A 21,942-nucleotide genomic window follows, 5' to 3' on the forward strand; every position below is an offset into this window, starting at 1 on the left:
GGCCTCTGTGCCTCAAAAACGTCACCACATGGGACCCACAGAAGCGTTGCCCCTCTAGCTATCATCCCTGCGCGCAAGACACTGCCCGGCTTCTTGGGCTGGCGTCCGCTGTCAGAAAAGCGGAACCGGGGAAGGAGCTCTTTGCCCGTAACCAACATGGCCTCTCGGAGGCTTCAGACTGAGGGCGGCAGCCTACGGATCACGTGAGGGAAGTTGCACTCTTCTATTGGCTTCTTCTGCTGGACGGCCACGGGGGCAATAACCCACGTGGGCCGGCCTTAAAGGGCCCGCGGCTATCTCAGCCGTAGCTCTGCCCTCTGTGGCCGGCTGGGGCCCCCGAAAGGAAAGGCGGCGGGCGGGGCCCGGCGCTCTCCCGGAGCTGCGGTGACCGCCGCCGGCTGCAACGCGAGCCCGGAGGCGGCGGACCGGAGAGGGGCGCGAGGATCCCGCGTGGGGCCGCGCGGGCGCGGGGTCATGGAGGACAGCTCCGCCGGGCCCCGGCTCGGGGCGGCGGCCGAGGCGGCCGAGGCGCGAGCGCAGCCCGGGTACACGCTGCGGCCCTTCGCGCCGTTCTCGGGGGCGGCCGGGCCCGACGAGGGCGGCGGCGACTGGAGCTTCATCGACTGCGAGATGATGGAGGAGGTGGACCTGCAGGACCTGCCCAGCGCCACCATCGCCTGCCACCTGGACCCGCGCGTGTTCGTGGATGGCCTGTGCCGGGTGAGGGCCCGGGCGCGGCGGCCCGTCGGGCGGAGGGCGGACACTTGTTGCCGGGACGAGGTGGCGCCGAGGTCCGGGGCCGGCTCGGGGCAGCCTCTTCATGCCGGGCCGCCGGCGGAGGAACGCAGCGATGTCCCCGGCCACCCTGCCTCGGTTCCCCTCTGTCCCGGCTGGGGTGGGAGCGCCCTCCCCGAGATCCCGGGTTCCCGAGCACCTGCTGGGCCGCGCGCTGCCCGCCCATGGTGGGGATCTTCAGAGGGACTTGCCTTTCACCTGGGCTGGCTGGTAACCACCTCCCAGATATGCCCCTGACCCCTCTCCCGCCCCCCCGGCCCCGGGTGTGAACTCGGGTGCGTTAGAGGGGCCACATCGCAGGAGCCGATCGGAGCATGAACTAGCTGCCCAGATGGCCGGGGATGCGCGTACCCTCACCTTGAGGCTTGGGTCGTGCCGGGCACTTTACTTAACTCCTTTGAGGAGGGGTCGCTTCATTCATAGGGAGGAGGAAACAGACATTTGTCTGCGCGACGTTGACTCACTGTACATAAATAGGACGGTGTCTCCGCATTCTCAATCTGCACGCCTGGGAAGGAAAGCCAATGTTTGGGTGAGAAGACGCGGTTGCTCTTTATCCAGCGCTTGGCCAGTTTTGGTCGAATGGTGTTGGGAGGAAGGGGCCATTTGCTAGGCCTTTGAGGATAGTTAGTCGGGAATCCCGCTCCCTGAAGAGGGGGTGGGGCAGGGGACACTCAGTAACGGGGGAGTTGGATTTTGTTTTCTGTTTTTATTTTCCCCTCCAGATCCCCACATTTTAGACACGTTGGAGGGTGAGGGGGCAGGTATGAGTAACAGATGGTGGTGGGGAGGAGGGATTTATTTCTGATCTGCAATCAGTGTGCAGAGTAAAATGTGTACCTCCGCTGGCGTTGCAGGATAAAGCCTGCCTTTGAGAGAGATGCCCCATTAAGGGAGCAGCTATCAAAGAAAGTGCTGCTTTCGGATGCTTGGCTGTGAGTCCGCGGTTAAGTGTCAGTGAACTGGAGTTGAAGGCGGCTGCCAAGAGGGACAACATTGGAACAGAGAATGGTGCCCTTAAGACCCATGTGTTTATCAGGTACAGGCCCATCTACTCTCAGAAAGGATGTCCAGTGCTATGTGCTTAGATAAGGGTCCGTGCATGCTTTCTAAAGCTACAGTTGGCACAAATACAGGGTCTAACTCCTTTCACTCTAAAACCTTTTCTCTTCTTGAGGCTGAGGTCTGTCAGCATATGGAGTTTCTTTCTTACTGGTCCTAGGCGGTCATGCCAAAGGAGCAAGATCAGATCATACAAGATGTCGCTTGTGTGCCTAGCAGTCTCATAATTTTGCAGTCTTCCCTGTGTCAGAGACCATCCTGAAATTGCTGCATCTGAAATGTTTCCCACCTTGCAAGCTCTTCACTTTAACAAATGGGTAGAGATTCTGCTTTGAGCCAGGCACTCACTGTTCTAGGCTCTGAGGGCACAGCAGTGAAGAAAAGAGCCTTTCTGCCTTCAGGACTGGCATTTTTGTTGGGGAAAACAAGACAATAAACAAATATATATGAAACAGGTCAGGAGGTGATGGTACTATAGGAAAGAAATTGGCCTTAGGAGATGGGGAGGGGAGGGGGACTGCTGTTTTACCAGAAGACGATGGGGGAAAGGCTTACTCACAAGGTACTGTTTTGAGCAGAGACACAGTTCATTCTTTTAGTGTTTAGCGAATGCTTCCTGTGCTTCAGGTGCTGTTTTAGGCACAGTGGACAGAGTGGTGAACACGATGAGCTTTCTGCTTATGTTCTAGCAGAAGCTGAGAAAGGGGGAGACAGTTTTTAAAAAGGAATGCACAGGTGGGAATCAGGCTGGTATGATAGGGAGTGGCCGAGGAGAGGACAGAGAGTAGGCTGTGCCAGCCAGGGCCTAGCAGGGATACTGCAGTGGTTCCGGAGGGGTAATGAAGAACCGGTTGGTGGGGGCAGGACTGAGGCAATCAACAGAGAGTGTTGGATGGAGGGAAGTCCTGTTGCTGGGACCCTAGGGGAGGAATCCTCTGGCAGGAGCTACAGACATGGAGGGATGGAACTGAGGTGCTGAAGCAGCGAGCTGCAAGTTAAGAAGTATCCCAGCTTGCCCCAGCTTTCTGATCTCATCATTGGCGGAACCAAGCTGGCAGCCAGGAAGCTGGGGACTCCAAGCAATGCAGCTGGTAGGTGGGGTCAGGGCTCAGAGAAGGTGGAGGGGGCAGAACACAGCTCTGGGATCAGTGCCGGTAAAGAGGACCTGCAGAGAGAGTCAGCCTACAGGCCATTTTACACCAAGTGGCCCCAGAAGGCCACTCTGCACTGCTTGGGTGTGGCTGGCAGGAAGAAGCTCCCCATGTAGATATTGTGTGGTGGGCCTCCAGGCAAAGGGCATAGCAGATGTGGAAGTTCCAGGGCAGGGATGAGCAAAGGCCTTTCCAGGGCCCAGTGAGGGAGGTGGTGGTGGCCAAGGTTGGATGCAGCCAGGGAACGGTTCCTTGGGAGCCTGGGAGGCCCTGGGAAGGATTCGGGTCCTGTACTAATTAAAAGCTAGCTGGAGAATGGCTTTGGGGAAGGAGGTTGAGTGGGCAGGAGAAGCAGCAAGGAGACCCCTTGTGAGGATCTTAGCTTGGGTTGTCAGGGGAGCTGGCCAGGTGTTTGCACTAGGCTTGTGGGGTTGGAAACCATGCTCTCTTCTCCATGCAGGGCTCAGGAGCCTCCGAATGTGGGCTGGGGGAGCTCTGTGCCTTGGTCGCCCATCTACAGGGTCCTTCAGACCACTGGAAAGCCTTCCAGGAGAAAGCTAGTCTCTCATTTAGCCAACACCACCCCTCCAGGTGGGAAGATGCGGCTTCTGAGATTTCAGTTGGACAACTTTATCGTTTTGGAGGCCATTTTTCCTAAAGCTGGAGTGTCACCTTGGGGTGCTGTAGTGAAAATGTGATTCTACTTGAGGTCAACGGTGTCTGACCCTTGAGTAGGCAGACTGTTAACTGTGTTGCCCACAGAGGTCCCCTTTGTGCTGGTAATCTGGCCACGTGGGTATCTTTACCTAGTCTGTTGGAGGGTCACCTGGATGAGTGACAGTGTCTTAACCCGTTAAAGCTACTGTAACAAAATACCACAGACTGATGGCTTCTAAACAACAGGAACTTATTTCACGCAGTTGTGGAGGCCAGCATGGCTGGGTGAGGGCCCTCTTGTGGGTTATAGGCTCCTCTGTGCCCTCATGCAGTGGAAGGGATGAGAGAGCTCTGTGGGGGTCTCTTACAAGGGCACTAATCCCATTATGAGGGCCCCACCCTCATGATCCTTAATGACCTCTCAATAGCTGATACCATCATCTTCGAGGGGGAGCACATCAGTCTATGCATTTGGGGGAAACAGGCATCCAGAGGGTGGCAGGTGATGTGAAGGAAAAAGGCTGTGTCAGTGTTCTTCCCATGTGTTCATGTCATTCTCTGACCTTCATCTTAAAGGAAAGAAAGAAATTGACCCGAACTATCGGTTCATTTCCTGCTGGCACAGACAGTAAAGAAACCACCTGTGATGCAGAAGATCCAGGGTTCAATCCCTGGGTTGGGAAAGTCCCCTGAAGAAGGGAATGGCAACCCACTCCAGTATTCTTGCCTGGAAAATTCCCTGGACTGAGGAGACTGCAGGCGACAGTCCATGGGGTCGCAAAGAGTCAGACAGGACTGAGCAACTGACATCATTTCATTAGGGAGTTAATACTGGAAGCTCATTTTCTAACTATCACAGTTGGATCTGATATGTAAAATGTATTTTTGTTAGGTGGATCATCATCCAATATTGTAAATTATTTATAATCAACATGTTCATTAATTGTTTATCTAAAAAATGAAGCCATATCATCATTAATTTCAAATAATATGAGTCATTTCATGTAATATATTAAGAGATTCACACCATTACAAATAAATGAAAACTTTTATTAAAATAAGATTATTTTTCTGTTGTACAAATGTTTGCTTAGCATATTCCACTGCCATATTCTTTTTGTGAACCTTTTTGCTTTTTACTGAGAAAGTAGAGCTGTGCTTTGCACCAGTAATTACCTGTGCTTTGGATTGTTGGCAGCGGTTGGCTGGTTCCCTGGAATAAGAGTTCAGTTAGTTGTCACCAAGCTAACCAGAAGTTTAGAGTTCTCACATAATATTGTTAGTTTCCAGGCAGTAGAGGTGGTTCCATAGAGTAATGGAAATGAACACCATGTTTCTGTTGTCTGAGCCATGAATGTATATTTGATCGACAGGCTAATTTGGAAAATGCTAATCATAGAAAAATTCACTCTCCTAGTGAATAAACTCACCTTTCTTAAAACAAACGCCCATGTAAGATTTGTGATACTGCCATGCTGCTGCCGCTGCTAAGTCGCCTCAGTCGTGTCCGACTCTGTGCGACCCCATAGACGGCAGCCCGCCAGGCTCCCCTGTCCCTGGGATTCTCCAGGCAAGAACACTGCAGTGGGTTGCCATTTCCTTCTCCAATGCATGAAAGTGAAAAGTCAAAGTGAAGTCGCTCAGTCATGTCTGACACCCAGCGACCCCATGGACTGCAGCCCACCAGGCTCCTCCATCCATGGGATCTTCCAGGAAAGGGTACTGGACTGGGTTGTCATTGCCTTCTCCAGATACTGCCATAACTTTCCTTTAAAAACATGAAATATCCTGATGGTTGTGAAAGGAGTTGGAGCGGTATCCTTAAATTCTTTTTATCAGTGAAGGCCTGTGAGCAGTTTGCAAAATGCCTGTGCCCAGGCCCCTCCAGACCAACTCCAGTCTTGTCCTGGGAGTCTTGGCCTGGGAGACTCCCCAGTGTGATTCCCCAAAGATTGAGGACCACCGTCTAGCCAAAAGGGGTCTAGCCTGACCAGAATCGTTGTCATATCATGAACATATACTTGGGTCATCGATCACTGGTTCCACTCTCAGCCAGATCTGTGCCTTGGTCTCCTCCAGTCCAAGATGAGAGTCAGGGCCATGCTCTGAGGCCTCCCTTCTCCTAAGCGCCATTTGACCTCGTGGCTGTAAAGCAGGGTGACTGGCCGTCATGCTGAGAGCCTAGCCTTTGGGACAAGAACAAGAACACCTCCTCGAGCGTGGACTTGCCTCGCCTGCCCTCCGTGCTCATCCTCTTGTGCCGCTGCTTGCTCTCCTGCTACTGCTAAGTCGCTTCAGTCGTGTCCGACTCCGTGCGACCCTGTAGAGGGCAGCCCACCAGGCTCCTCTGTCCACAAGATTCTCTCCACCAGACGTCAGATCCCAGACTTGTCCTCCCAAAGCCTGTAGTTTGGTAGTAAACAAGTTATCACTCAGTAGTGATCTGATGATTGAAACGTTGGGGAGATCCCACGTGGCACAGCTGAAGTGCGTGCTTTCCACTTGTGCGGCTGTTATATGCTTGGCCATGTGGCTGTCTGTGCCTGTCCCGAGTCAGCCTGTGGCAGCGTGCTGTCAAAGGTGACACTCCGGCAACAGAGTTGACAGTTAGGCTCCGCTGCAGCGTGGCACCCCCGCCTGCCCGGACCATTGGCACTTCTCAGCCTAGTGTCGCCGGCTCTCTCAGACTTAAACCGGCCTCACCTTTCCCCGTAAACCTCAAGTGTGGAGAGATCTTAAGCCAATATGGTATGCTGTAGTTTATTTGGGAAAGTTCAGAATGTTCTAAGTTTAAGAAAAGCCCACCTATTACATACGTGCAAAGTTTACAGTTATCCGCCATTTCCCTAATTTCAGAATTTCTGGCTCATATATAAACAAACAGAGACTATATTAACGTCCATGAGGTTCTTTTGATCTCTCCTCCCTGTTCCTCTCCCTCACAAGCATTCGATCCCCTTTCCAGCTCAACCCATCAGCACCCTTCATTCATTGCTCAAAGCACGTCTTCTTCGGTGCAGTCGTTTTCAGGACTCTTGTCAGCAACTACAGACATCTCAAGCCCCAAGACAATTACGTAAAGGAACCGGAAAAAAAAAAAAGGCTTTGTGATAGAACAGCTAAAGCAGAGGCTGTTTGATTGCAGTGTTTATATTTCAAGCCCTACTCCTTTCTAAAAAGGCCAGCAGGTGACACGGTCCATTCTTTTTGCCGATAGGCCACCCCCTGTTCTGTGCCGGCCCCACTCCTGTCACGGTGATGGTGCTGTGCACGTCAGTGTGTGTTGGGAGTGGGCTGGGGAGTCACCTCCTCGGTGTATGTTTTCTGCACACAATTGTTTGGACCCGTTTCAAGGGCTGAGGAGTGCTAGTCATTCAAAATACAATTCAGTTGTGACAGGGAATTTTTTCCTTTGTATATACTAATCAGCACATGGAGACGCTGGCACTTAATGAAACTATAAGTGACTCTGCTCTGTTCTCTGAGCTGCTGCTGCTGCTGCTAAGTCACTTCAGTTGCGTCCAACTCTGTGACCCCATAGATGGCAGCCCACCAGGCTCCCCCGTCCCTGGGATTCTCCAGGCAAAAACGCTGGAGTGGGTTGCCATTTCCTTCTTCAATGCATGAAAGTGAAAAGTGAAAGGGAAATCGCTCTGAGCAGTGATGGGCTATACCATGGCCATACCGGAGTGGGTTACCATTCCCTTCTTCAGGGGAATCTTCCTGATCCAGGGATCGAACCTATAACACTATAAAAGAATGTGATTTTAGACTCCACTACTTAATGTAAGTAAAATACCTGGTTGATAGGTTTACAACAAAAGCTGTCAGTCTATATACTTCTGAACTGAAAGTTCAGGAAACTAAAGCTTTTTTTTTTTTTTTTTTTAATGTTGGGAAGGCTCAGTACTTTTCCTTTCGTTACTAATTTCAGCAGGTGCAGTATGTAGTTCCCATGTGTAATCATAATTAACACCAGAGAAAAAGGTGTTGAGGTTGGCCTGAATTCAGAATTGAAAGACAAAAATGTTATTGGATTCAGAAAGCTAATATTGGAGTTTTTTTTTTTTTTTCATTCAACAATAGCTTGTTTTACTTTGTCACCTTTATCATTTTTGTTAAATTTTCTGCTTTACCTTACTGATAATAAAATAGTTTCTGTTCATTTACATGAGTTGCTTTCTGTGTAATATATACCATTTCATCATTTTACAAGAACTCTATGAAATTGATGCTATTATTCCCATTCTACAGATGTGAAAACTGAGGCCAGGAGAGGCCAAGTAACCTGTCCCAGGTCACACAGTAAGTGCTGGCCCTATGATGCAAACCTGCTTTCGTGTTAATTACTCAATCATTTCTGACTCTTTGCGACCCCATGGACTGTAGCTCACCAAACTCTTGTCCATGAAATTCTCCAGGCAAGAACACTGGAATGGATAACCATTTCCTTTTCCAGGGGATCTTCCTGGCCCAGGGATCAAACCCCACTCTCCTACATTGCACAAAACTGGTTTTAGCCAACTCCAAAGCCTGTTCTGGAATCATCTTACAGTATGCAGTAATGCATGTGAATTTTTCATATCTTTCACATCTTATTTCAGCCCTAGGATAGCTCTATGAATAACGTTCTTTTATCCACAGGAAACTGAGGTTCAGATGACTTACAACTCTGTTATTCTCTCAGCCATTTATTTATATTTAACAGATATATTTGAGTGCTTTTGGGACATTGGTTGCAGCCCTGATGACATTCTTGGGTTCAAGCAGAAGGCAGTACCTGGGTGCTGGAGCCAGACAGACCTGGACTTAAATCCTGGCTCCATCACTTCACTCATTTATTCATTCATTCAACTCAGTCACTCCTTCCTTCAGTCATTCATTCATTCACTCGTTCAACAAGTGTTTTTTTAAGATAATGTTTGAATTTTATTTTTATTATTGTCATTGGATTTATGCATTTTGATACATTTCTTAATTTAATTTTTTAAAATATAGTAATACATTCACATTGTTCAAAACCCAGAAAGTATTAAAAGGTATATAGTAAAAAGTCTTTCTCCAATCCTTGATAGTCAGTCCTCTCAAAAGTAACTATGATTTTTGGTAAACTTTCTGCTTCCGGAGTTTCTATATACATCTCTTTGCCCTTGACACACTAAAGTTGCATATTTGTTTACTGTTCTGTATCTTGATGTTTTCCCCACATAACGGTATAGCTTGGAGATGTTTCTATAATGGTACACAGGAAGGTCTCATTTTTTCCTGCTGTATAGTATTCCATTGCACACATACTATACTTTGTTTAACCAGCCCCTGTTGGTAGATATTTGGTTTGTTTCCTAATTTTTCCTGTTACACATGACTTTTCCATGAGTCAGTTCAGATGGGTGGCCGAGAATTCGTCTAGTCAAAGGGCATATTCATTTTAACACGTGTTTCTCAGGGCCTGCTGTGTTCTGAGCACTGTGCTGGTAGCAAGGCCCTCTGCAGGACCCCAGATGAGTCAGTCAACCTCCCCAGGCCCCCAGTCTGCCAGTTGCAGAAGGAGGACAGTAATCCCACCCCCACAGTCTCCATGAGGTCATTGTGAGAGGTCACAGCCCTCGGTGAATGACAGACAGCAGCCTTCCTCCTGGTGCTCACAGGCCAGCAGGGAAGACACGTGATTTGTTTTTTAATTGTGTATGCTATGTAAATACAGCCTAAGGGCTTCATGGGTTTCACAGATGACTCAGTAGTAAAGAACTTGCCTTCCAGTGCAGGAGATATGGGTTCGATCCCTGGGTCAGGAAGATGCCCTGGAGAAGGAAATGACAACCCACTCAAGTATTGTTGCCTGGAGAATCCCACGGAGAGAGGAGCATGGTGGGCTACAGCCCATGTACTTGCAAAGAGCTGGACACAACTGAGCACATATACACACACACACATGCAAGGGCTTAGCAGATCCATAACAAACCACCTGTCCTTGGGCAAGATGTCCACCCAGACCTCTGCCGCTTCATCTATGAAGTGAGCAGGTTGAGCTGGATCAGCTCAGTGGGGTTGCTTCTGGCTCTTCCATTGGTGGAGTGCGGCCCCTTTGCCCCTTGCTACCCCAGAGGATTTCCCCAGCAGGAACTGGCTCAGCAACAGAATGTTCCCTAGTGTAACCGTGACTCTAGTTCTCTTCCATCCGGCTTTCCAGCCTCGCACCTGTAGGGGAGACAGAACCCTGCCTCTGCCTGTCCTAGGTTTTCAGCTGTGACTCTTTAAGAAAAAGATGGATCACAAGAGAAAAACAGTTATTAACGCATGCAGCATGCATCAGGGGGGAGAACCCTCAGCACAACAACGTGGAGACTTAGAACTTGGCTTGTACAGCCTCTTCAACAAAGAATAAATTGATAAGAGAAACGGTAGGAGGGAGGGAAGCCATTTCAGGCTTCCAGCTCGCTGCAGGGAAGTCAGTTCATAGGAGGAAGCTGATGGGCACGTTGGCACACTCCTCCATGAGATTCTGGAACGTCTCCATTAAGAGGGTCATTTATATCCTACCTTCAGGCAGGAAAGAGAGGGAAGATGGAGGTTTCCTGCATATGTGCTTTGTGACTGCCTTCAGCTCCAAATAACTTTTATGTTGAAGAGGCATACTTGGGGGGTGACATTCTGGCTTCCCCATCCTCACACTCCTGCCTTACCCTGCAGTGGTCCCTGGGAAGCCTGTCTGCCGGTTTATGGAAGAGAGAAGGTCAATTTCGGTCACTTAACGCTTGTGTCTGTAATTGGTCTTGGAAGTTTCATTGCTCCAAGAGGAACATGTGTCAGAGACACTCTACTTGACCCCACAGCCAATTCTGTCCAGTTGCCATTTGAGAGTTTGCCAGAGGTTTATCCTTACAAAGCCAGAACATTTGAGTGCATCTTTTCTTTTTTTTTTAAAGTTTGTCCATTACTAGGGGCTTTTACAGATCTCCTGATACTCATTTATTATTGACAGGGTGACTGTATGCTCCAGTTTGCCCAGCTCGTCCCACGAAGGTAGTAGTCCCCTCTTTCATCTGAAGTTTGAGTGATCACTTATATACGTACTTAGTATTTATACAGTTCATGATAAACACCCTATTAGTGCTTACCGTTGGCCAAATATTTTATGTACATTGTTAGATTTCATCCTTCTTGTGCTTAGTTGCTCAGCTGTGTCTGACTCTTTGCAGCGCTATGCCCTGTAGCCTTCCAGGCTTCTCTGTTCGTGGGATTCTCCAGGCAAGAATGCTGGACCGGGTAGCCATCCCCTTCTCCAGGGGAATCTTCCCAACCCAACATTGCAGGCGAATTCTTTACTGTCTGAGCCACCAGGGAAGCCTACTCATCCTTCTTAACAACCTTCTGTGATAGATACTGTATTTGCCCATTTTATAGATGACAACGTCTTTCCGCTGCCTTTGCAAAGCTAATGAGCACATAGAATCCCGTGGCAACTGGGCATCAGATTCTGGGCGCAGCTACAGAACGATGGCAGACAGGACCTTGGGCTCAAGCCTTCTTCATTTCTGCAGGGAGGAATCAAGGCTCAGAGCGGTGCTGAGGTTTCCTGAGGGGGAACTCACTACATACTAGCAGAACTAGAATTTTCTCCCAGCCCACCAGTTACACTGCTTGTCTGATTTCCTGTGCAATGATGTCCTCCCCTGCCCCATCCCCCAGCCCTCGCTGAGCACGCAGAGCTGTTGTTTAGTCAGCTGAGTCGTGTCAGAATCTTTTGTGACCCCCTGGACTGTAGCCCGCCAGGCTCCTCTGTTCCATGGGATTTTCCAGGCACAAATACGGGAGTAGGTTGCCATCTCCTGCTCCAGGGGGCACCCAGGGCATGTGGATAGTGAGGTGGACATCCAGAGTCTCATTGGCAGGAACAAGAAGAACTGTCACCACGCTACCATTAGGGGCCCCCAAAGAGCAAGGTATCTGTGGCCGGTCCTGGTGGAGGGGCAGAGGAGATGGTGTCCTGAGAGCTAGTCCCTGGGCTGTTTGAACACCAGCGCCCGCCACCAGGGGGAGGTCACTTCACATAAGTTCTGCCGTAGAGACTGGTGGTTGCCTTAGATTTTATTTCTGGCATTAAAGACAGAAAGTGCATTTTCAGAGGGGGAACTCCCTCCTTGTGCTGCAGAAGAAGCTATCATAATCATCGGTGTGTAATTGAAACTCGTGAGAGGAGAGACACCCCCTCCCCCCCCCAGAAAGCTGGCCAAGGGAGGGGACCCTCGCTGCTGCTGGGCAATGGGACCCACTTTGGTTCCAACAGGGAACAAGGATGCTGTGCCTCAAGGAGTGACCCTCCTCTTCCAGCTGCCCCTAGTGAAGGCTGTGACATCTTCCACCCCCTGCTCTGATCTGTGTTTACTTGTTCAGACGGTGACTCAAACTATCAGGTGACTAAAACTATCGGCATAAAGAAATACAAAGAGAGCTCACTCAGAGGAAGCAGGCACTTCACTGCAGAGATAAGGGCAATTTTCTGAGCTGGCTTCTGCCATTAGGTTGCTACAGAGATTAGTTTTCAAAGGCAAAGCTCATGCTGCTGCATAGGTTGCCAGACCCCTGTGGTGACCCCTGTTCTCCGAGGAATTATCTGCTGCCCAGGCGACAGGGTAACAGCGTTGTTCTGGGCTGAAGTCAGGATTTGGGACAGTTCGGGTAGGTCTCAGCTCTGCTCACACAGCCACCTTTCCATCCTAAGGTGCAGATCTCAGACGGTGATGGAGAACCCTCAGGTCGGGGTGAGCTGACTCTTGTTGCTCAGGTGCTCAGTCGTGTCCGACTCTTTGTGACCCCATGGACTGTGGCACGCCATGCTTCCCTGTCTTTCACCATCTCTCAGAGTTTGCTCAGACTCACGTTCATTGAGTCTGTGATGCCATCCAACCACCTCATCCTCTATCACCCGGTTCTCCTGCCCTCAATCTTTCCCAGCATCAGGGTCTTTTCCAGTGAGTCGGTTCTTCCCGGCAGGTGGCCAGAGTATTGGAGTTTCAGTTTCAGCATCAATCCTTCCAGTGAGTATTCAGGGTTGATTTCCCTTTGGGTTGACTGGTTTGATCTCCTTGCTGTCCAAGGGACTCTCAAGAATCGTCTCCAGCACCACAGTTCGAAAGCATCAATTCTTCAGCACTCAGCCTTCTTTATGTTCCAGCTGACTATAAACTCCTAAAAACAGACCACTCACCAGCAAAACTCGCTGGCTTACAGTTCATGAACTGGCCAGGAAGCCCTTGCAGACATCTGGCAACACCTCTCCCTCTCTGGAGTAGCCCCACTGTAGGTGTATCCTTCAGACTCAACCACGTGCTTGACCCTGACACAGCATTTCCAGAGCTGTCCTCATTTTTCACATCAACTCTGAATTTGTATATTTCTTCCCAGTGACTTATAAGTTTTCAGGGAACACTTGGACTCCAGTGTGTTCTGTTACTTGTTATTTCCTTGATATATCTTGGGAAATACCATCACCGAATGGTCAGATAGTCTATAACCTCCACATTCAGAGTATTCCCGTTACTTGGAACACATTTAAGATAATGACCTAGTTCTCACTACTGTGAACATGCCTGAGACGGTGGCATAGATGAGTTGGGTGGGCGTAGAGAGGTTATATGTTTGGGGGGTGACTTCCTGCATTTATTGGAGGGTAGCTGTGCAGAGGCCCAAATAGAGTCCAATGTGCTATATCCGCGGCTTGGAATGAAGCAGCAACAGCCAGCCTGTGGCTGAGATCGTGAGCACATTCTTTATCTTATATCGTAAAACAAGGGCTGGGTGGTCCTTTACCCTACTAGGATACGGCGAGAATGAAATACAGCAAGGCCATGTTTGTGATAATACTTGATAATACCCTGAAATTATCTGCTTAGTCTTTATCAAGGACTTTATTACTTACTTTATGATCAGAGGTTTTCTATTGAATCAGTTCAGTTCAGTTCAGTTCAGTTGCTCAGTCATGTCCAACTCTTTGCCACCCCATGGACTGCAGCACACCAGGCTTCCCTGTCCATCACCAATTCTCGGAGCTTACTCAAACTCATGTGCATGGAGTTGGTGATGCCAATGTATTGAATAGCCATTTCATTTTTATTTCATTTTCCTTTATTTTCCTCCTCTGTTTTCTCTCCTAGATAGCACAGGGACCACACTGGCAGGATTACTTACTTGCGGGCTTTTTCTTGCCTGTTTTTCACTTTATTTTAATGGCTTAGCTGAGAGTGAAAGTGTGCAAAAGAGAAGGCAGGCATTACCCCAAGAACGCCCACCTTCTTTATGGATAAATGCCTACGTTCCTTTAGGGCTTCTCGGGTGAAGAATCCTCCTGCCAATGCAGGAGACACAGGTTCAGTCCCTGGGTCGGGAAGATCCCCTGGAGAAAGAAATGACAACCCACTCCAATATTCTTGCCCGGGAAGTCCCACGGACAGAAGAGCCTGCTGGGCTTCAGTCCATGGGGTCGCAAAAGAGTTGGGCATGACAACAACCGACTTTGGTATTATGTGTGTTAAAAAAAAAGGCACAGTCAGACAGTTGAGCGACTGAGCACAGTACAGACATGTTACAGGAGCAGTAACATGCAGTAGTTACGAGGGTGGACTCCAGAGTCATGTCGGTCTGCACTGTGAGACCTTGGTCAAGGACGTTATCTTCCCTGTGCTTCAGTCCCTTTGTAAAATGGGGTAATAAAAGTACAAGATGAAAAGAGCGTATAAATACAGAGCTAAGAATAATACCTTCCAACTGTGAGCAGTTTTATTTCAGTGGTTACTAAAATGCAAAGACTGTTGTATCTGAGATTGCTCGCTGCGTAAGCCTGTGCCCAGGACAGTGTCTGCCACCAGGTCTCCCACGTTGCAGGCAGACGCTTTACCTTCTGAGCCACCAGGGAAGCCCCAATAAATATTTGTGCAGCAGTGAAAATAAAGCATTGACATTATAAGGAAAGCATTGCTCTCTTAAGTTCGTTAAATGTTAAGCCTTATTTTCCCAGGAGTAATTTTAGGCACCTCCAGATGCTGCCTACATTATCTTAGCCCAGTAGGTTCTGCTGGGCTTCCCAGGTGGCTCAGTGGTAAAAAATCTGCCTTCCATGCAGGAGACTCGAGTTCGCTCCCTGGGTCAGGAAGATCCCCTGGAGTAGGAAATGGCAATGCACTCCAGTATTCTTGCCTGGAAAATTCCATGGATAGAGGAGCCTTGCGGGCTACCATCCACAGGGTCCCAGAGAGTCACACATGACTGAGCACACAGAGGCTCTGCAGCTTTAAAATTGTTGCATACGCACATGTGTGTGTGCATGTGTGTGTGCGCACACACCCACACCTGTATGAAATTGACAGGCTTAGATTTGCCTCGACATTTAGGCTACTGTTGTGAAACGTATTATACCAGAAGACTGCCCTGGCTTGTTATCACTTGTAATGCTTGGAAAACCATGTTTTAACGTGATTGAGTGTTGCCACAATGTTGAAAACAAAGAAAACTATAAACACTTTAAAAAATAAGTCAGTAAGATAATGGACATAAAAACCATCAATTTTATCTGAAACAAAATCATTATTGATGATGAAAAGAAATCCTAGGCTTCCCCACACACACACATACAATCCTGTATTTGAAAAATATACTGTCATCTTTGCTGGTGAGGTTTTCCCCCCTCCCTCCATCCCTCCCTTCTTCTTTCTCTCTCTCTCTGCTTCCCTCCCCTCCCCTCCCTCTCCTTTTCCTTAGAATGCCTTTTTGAGGACACATAGATCTTTTCAGAAATGCATTGTCACCTGCTGAATCCCACGTGCTAGCTAGCCTCTGGCCTCCTTGATAGAAGGGAGCAGGTCATTCTTTGCTAAATCTCATCCGAAGGGGGCAAAGTCAACTTGTGAGCTTCTTATCTCTGAACACTGCTGCCCTGGTTTCCATCAGATTGTGCCAGGAAAGATGACCTTCCTTAATGAAATGTATGCTGTCTGCTTAGTACTCAGTAGCCTGCTGTGCTTTTAATTACATGAACCAGTCTTTAAAAACTTGAGTCTTATCCCTGGAGCAGCATGGCACCCACAGTCTGTCCCCAGGTCAGCCATTCCAGATGGTTACATCAGAGAGCGGCACCCTTGGGGGCTGAAGATTGGATCGAAGGGCTTTAGCACGGTGTGGTCTGGGCTCGTAGTTCTTGGAGCGCTTTCTTTTTTTTTTTTTAGAATTCCAATTTTATTAGAGAATGTATCTAAAATACAGTATTTATTGTTATATTATTTGAATGGAAATATACTCTGTATCACAACTATAACAGTTTTTATAGATAATTCATTTATATCTGTATAGTTCAAAAGTCACTAAATCATAGTGTAATTAAGATACCATTGCTACAAATATATAGAATTTAAAGTTTTTCTTTATTATACCATCTTGGAATCACAAACGTTGATCTGATTTACATTACATAGATCAAGACTATTTTGCCTGATTTATATTCCACAGTTCAATTTATCCTCGTATATAGATTTGCACTCAATCATCCTACCTTCTTATATTTTAAAAATAGCATTTTACTGAACCATCGTGAGTACTCATTACCCCACATTTTGTGAGCAAAATCAAGGTTCTTATATTCTCTGTCACATAAAGGCTACTATCATAAGCAAAGCACCAGTCACAGCAAATCTGTCAATCATGACAATTGGTCTAGGTTTTCACATTTTAGTAGTAAGCACGTCAGGTGAGAGATGAAGGGTCTAGAAAGCCAGATGCAAAGCAGCGAGGGCCCAGTTCCCCAAGGTGGGCTTGTGCTAAGCTAAAGGGAGGCCCAAAGGCTCTCCCCTGGACGCCGCCCCGGGGCCGCCTTATTTGGGGAAAACTCTGACTTGTCTGTTTTTCAGCGGCTGAGCCGGACGCCAGTTGGCCAACATCAGGAGTTCAGGCTCACCCTCCGCGTTGGAGTTAAGAGTACGGAATTTCAGCATCTGCTGACTGCTAACAGAGATGGGTTCGGAGCGCTTTCTTTGTGCTTTCAGTCCAGGATAACTCAGCCTTCATCCAGCCTTCCAGTCAGACTTTAGCAAGAAGTTACTCACCGTTGTATTTACGTCTACACTGTGCCCGGGTGTTGCTGTTCAGTCGCTAAGGCGTGTCTCACTCTTTGCCCCCGCCCCCTGCCCCCATGGACTGCAGAACGTCAGGCTTCCCTGTCCTTCACCATCTCCTGGAGCTTGCTCAGACTCATGTCCATCGAGTCAGTGGTGCCATCCAACCATCTCATCCTCTGTCGTCCCCTTCTCTTCCCACCTTCAATCTTTCCCAGCATCAGGGTCTTCTCCAATGAGTCAGTTCTTTGTATCAGTTCTTCTTTGTGCTTTGAAGATTAATTCTTTATAAAATTTACATTTGGTCATTAAAATAAAAGCATTGATTGAAAATATCTCATCCTTTTCTCTCATTCTGTTTCTTAGAAATAACCTCTAGGTTTTATTGTACTCTTTCATATATAGTCTATATACACCATGTGTATGTATTTATAAATATCATATTATATACACTCTTTTGCTACTTGCTTTCTTAAAATATTGGACATCTTTCAATAGACTCAATGCATTTCTTTTGATAACTGCCTTGTATTTCTTAATAAGAATGCAATGTAATTTAACCAGCAGTTCTTTTTTCTGTTTTTGTTAGACGTTTGGCCATGCCATGTGGCCTGACCAGGGATCAAACCCATGCCCTCTGCAGTGAGAGTTCAGAGTCTTAGCCGCTAGACCCCTAAGGAAGTCCCAGCAGTTCCTACTGGTAGACATTTATTTTGTTTCTAGGTTGGGTATTTTGGTTTTGTTTTTTCTTATTTTGAGGAGCATCCTTACACAGACCTCCCTGAGTGTCCATGGGGGACCCGTTCCAGGACGGACGGTTACCAAAATCTACAGAAGCTCGAGTCTTTTATGGTAAATGACGTCATATTTGCACATAACCTTCGCAGTGTAAACACTCTGCATGCGTGCATACTTAGTCGCTCAGTTGTGTCCAACTCTTTGCAACCCTTTGGACTGTAGCTCGCCAGGCTCTTCATTCCATGAGATTCTGATGAGAATGAGGAGAATACTGGGGTGGGTTGCTCTTTTCTTCTTCAGGGGATCTTCCAACCCAGGGATCGAACCTGGGTCTCCTGCACTGGCAGGAGGATTCTTTACCCTCTGAGCCACCAGGAAAGCCCCTACAAAGAGTGAAAGCAAAACGCAACGACCAAACCTTGTTGATATTTTGAGTGAGATTCCTTTGGGTTGATAGTTACTTTGGGATAATTGACATCTTTATATATTATGTTATAATGTTGTTCTGGGCTTCACTGATGGCTCAGATGGTAAAGAATCTGCCTGCAATGCGGGAGACCCAGGTTTGATCCCTGGATTGGGAAGATCCCCTGGAGGATGAAATGGCACCCCACTCCAGTATTCTTGCCTAGAGAATTCCATGGACAGGAAGCCTGGCAGGCTACAGTCCATGGGGTTGACAGAGTGGCTAACACACAGTGTTGTTCTACTTACTTAAGCCATCTTTTATGCCATATGTGCAGGTTTGGCATCTTCCATATGCATATGTATATTCTTCACATAGATCGCTTATATATTTCTTTAGTTTGTTTTTATGTTTTAGATTTTTCAGTGAAAATATTTCCATGTAAGCTTAAGAAATATATTAAAATATGAGATCTCCTTTTCCATTATATGTCCTTCTCCTTTCATGTAAAGGGATTGTTGTTTCCTGCATATTGATTTTGTAACCCTCTGCCATACTAAAGCCTCTTATGGTTTCTTCTGCATTTTGCAGGTGTTAAATCACATCATCTGCAAATAGTGACAGTCTTGCCATCCTCTTTATAATACTTCTGTTTTCTTCTCTTATCCACATGGCACTTGGACACTAGATTACAGGAGCAGCAGGTGTCATCTTTGTTGTGGCCTGCCTTGAGGGCAATGTGCTGGTGTTCCACCATTGACCTTAACCTTGGCCAGGCAGTGTGGTGTTTTAACTCACCTCTGGTATCTCTGACAAATACTTGCCTGTCCTAGACCCGGTTACCCGCAACAGATACACCCAGCTGTCTCGTTGCTTTTCTCTTGCATAGCACTCAGTTCTCCTTCTAAGGAAGTGACTTCAGCCTTTTGGCCAAAGTCATCATTTTCCAGTAGTTCACCAGACTGACCAACAACGCAAAGGAAAAGAGGAAAGGCACCGGCTTTGTGTTCTCTAGGTCTCTTAGAAAACACGGATCCATTCCTTTGGCCACACATGTGCAAATGTACAAAAAAGGTAATATTGTAGACATCAGGGAACTTGATACTTGTGGGCACTGTTGACAATGGGATGCCCCCAAATGTTCCCACGGCAAGACTGGAAGAGCCCACCGTGTGACCTGGCGTACTGTTGGGATTGTGGCAAATAGGCAATTTAAGGGTATGATTCCTACCAGGACAATTAATGTCCACACTGAGCCTATTAGGCTTTCTAAGAGTCTAGATAGCTTCTTGAAACATGGGAAGGGAAATGATTGGGAAAAGAAGAAAGCCAAAGGGGAAGATACTTGGGTTTAATTGAAGCTCCAGCTGGTTCCACCCAGAGAAACACACTTTATAGAAACCTGCAAAAAAGGAGCTTGAGCTGCTGGAACCCATTCGCTATGAATTCATTACATAATAGATGTGAAAAAATAAAAGTTCTCTGGACTATAAAAACAAAGAAAAAGAAGTGACCTCAAGAACATTAAAAGCATTTTTATTGTAGTATTGTTGATGTACAATATTATATAAGTGTACAATGTAGTGATTCACAATTTTTGATGATTATACTCCAATTGTACTTATTATAAAGTATTGGCTATATTGCTCATGTTATAAAATATATCCTCGTAGCTTTTATACATGATAGTTTGTGCCTTTTAATCCCCTATACCTTTATTGCTTCTGCCTCTGTCCCTCTCCCCACTGGCAACTGTATCTGGGATTGGTTTCCGTTCTGTTATATTCACTAGTTTAACTTTCAGATTCCACGTGTAAGTGATACACAGTGTTTCTGTCTGACTTAATTCACTTAGTGTTAAGTGACTTACCCTGCAAGTTCATCTGTGTGGTTGCAGATGGCAAAAATGTCCTTCCTTTTTATGGCTGAGTAGTATTCCATGGTATACACAAGCACCGCATCTTTCAAGAACACTTTCTGGACCTTGTGTCTCTGTCTGCACAGTCTGGATGCTGCTGATGGAGCGCCCTGTGTTGATGGAAATCTTCTGTGTCTGCTCTGTCCCACGTGATCGCCGCTGAGCATCTGAGACGTGGCTGTGCCTGTGAAGCTAAATTTTATTTCATTTAAATTAATTAATTTACTTAAAATTAATTTAAATCATGATCAACTATTGAGCACTTAAAATGCAGCTAGTGCTGCTAAGGAACTGAGTTCTTAATTTTGTATAAGTTTATTTTTTTTTATTTTTTTATGTTATGTTATGCTGCATGGCACATGGGTTCCTAGTTCCTCAACCAGAGATTGAACCTGTGCTCCTTGCAGTGGGAGCACAGAGTCTTAATGACAGGACCACTGGGAAGTCCCTTAGTTTAGCTGAAATAGCCACATGTGGCTATTAGGTCCAGCACTGGGCAGCACTGGCTCTTCAGCCCTAAATAGCGTGAAAGCCTAGGACGTGAGCACAGAAAGGACCTGGCGGCTCCCGCTGTGCCCCGAGAGGTGGAGGCTGGCCTCAGATCCTCGCACAGCAAGTTCATGATTAAACAGAAGAAGCCAGGCTCCCCGTTCTTGTCTCTGGCTTTTCTCACTGTGCTTGACCCTCCTCTTAACTCCTCACTTCCCACGTCCCTTCTTCCTATGACAGCCGAAGTCCAGGTGTGTACCGACTTACACACCTTTGATAAACACATCTTAACCCACTGACTTCTCCACTAAGTCTGGAGGAGTCTGGCTTCTGGGCTGGTGCAGATATAGAATTTTCAGCTCTGTGGTCTTTCCCTGCAGGGCCAAGGCTCTCTCGTGAGAAGGGCAGGTGCAGTGGGTCCAGGCGCTGTGTCTGGCCTCTCTGCCGGTGGGATCAGAACATCCTTAAACTACCTGAGGATGTCTAAGATGCTCCGGCATCCTCAGGAACACCCGTTCTGTGCCCTTTCAGTTCACGTTGTCTTCTGGTCCCATCGTTAAAAGATTGTAAACATCAGTGCTTCCAGCATGACAGCGGGGCATTGCTTCTTGCCCCTTGGCTAATCTAAACCCTAAGAGAACTCAGGTCCTGCAAGTCAGGGAGGGGGATAAAGAAAGCAGAGCCTTCGAGAAGGCCCTCAACCGGGGACTCCAGGGCAGAGGGAGGACCTCTGAGTCTTGAAGGGCCCCACGGCCTTGCTGTTGGGGCACTTGTAATTCTTCCCGCCTCTGCCAGCCCTTTCTTTTCCCTGGGGGTTCCTGGTCAGTCACTCAGGGTCACTGCTGGGGTCCTCCTTAGCTGGCTCCTCTAGCCACTCATTCAATGGAGGCAGGAGGGACCCACCCAGGAAGGAACTCTTTAAAAAAAAAAATTGTTGACATACAGTTGATTTACAGTGACGTGTTAGTTTCAGGTGCATAGCAAAGCGAATCAGCTCTATATATTATATACATACACGGAGGTGGCAGTTTAGTCATTAAATCACGTCTGACTCTTGCAACCCCTTAGACTGTAGCCTACCAGGTTCCTCTGTCCATGGGATTTCCCAGGCAAGAATCTTGGAGTGGGTTACCATTTCCTCCTCCAGGGGATCTTCCCGACCCAGAGATCAAACCCCATGTCTCCTACATTACAGGCAGATTCTTTTTTTTTTTTAGGAAAGTTTTTTCACTCATTTATTCTTGTAGATCGTAAAATGCCACTATTTTAAAACTATCTGATTAGGTTTCCAAGAACAAATCTGAGACATCCCATGTATCACAACCTTTCCTAAATATAGCACAGAGACTTCAATTTCTTGTAAAACAATGGTTCACCAAAAGGAACCATCAAGTGTCCATTTAACTAAATTTTGCTTTGCTATATTAAAACATACCAGAATTTTTATACTTTTTTCATTCTGTTGGGAAGGTTTATGTGCAGATATGGATGCAGATTCTGATAGGGATGCTTTAAAAAATTACCCAATTTAAACTCCTTAATTTGTCTAATTAATTACAAAATTACTTAACTTGAAAGGTTAAGACTTAAATTTTCAATCTAAGTTGAAGTTATTTCTTATATTGT

The 21,942-nt window shown here is 47.2% G+C and overlaps 1 protein-coding gene across 1 annotated transcript in view; it reads left to right on the plus strand.

The window, feature by feature from the left end:
• The first annotated feature begins 251 nt into the window (after positions 1 to 251).
• Positions 252 to 21,942, plus strand: part of RCAN1 (regulator of calcineurin 1) — a 123,439-nt gene continuing 101,748 nt past the window's right edge. Inside the window, exon 1 of the mRNA XM_069577780.1 lies at positions 252 to 720. Coding sequence (XP_069433881.1) covers positions 475 to 720 — 246 coding nt within the window. The 5' untranslated portion in view covers positions 252 to 474. The remainder of the gene's footprint in view (positions 721 to 21,942) is intronic.

The sequence above is a fragment of the Ovis canadensis genome, chromosome 1, assembly GCF_042477335.2.
Source record: "Ovis canadensis isolate MfBH-ARS-UI-01 breed Bighorn chromosome 1, ARS-UI_OviCan_v2, whole genome shotgun sequence".
Lineage (NCBI taxonomy): Eukaryota > Metazoa > Chordata > Mammalia > Artiodactyla > Bovidae > Ovis > Ovis canadensis.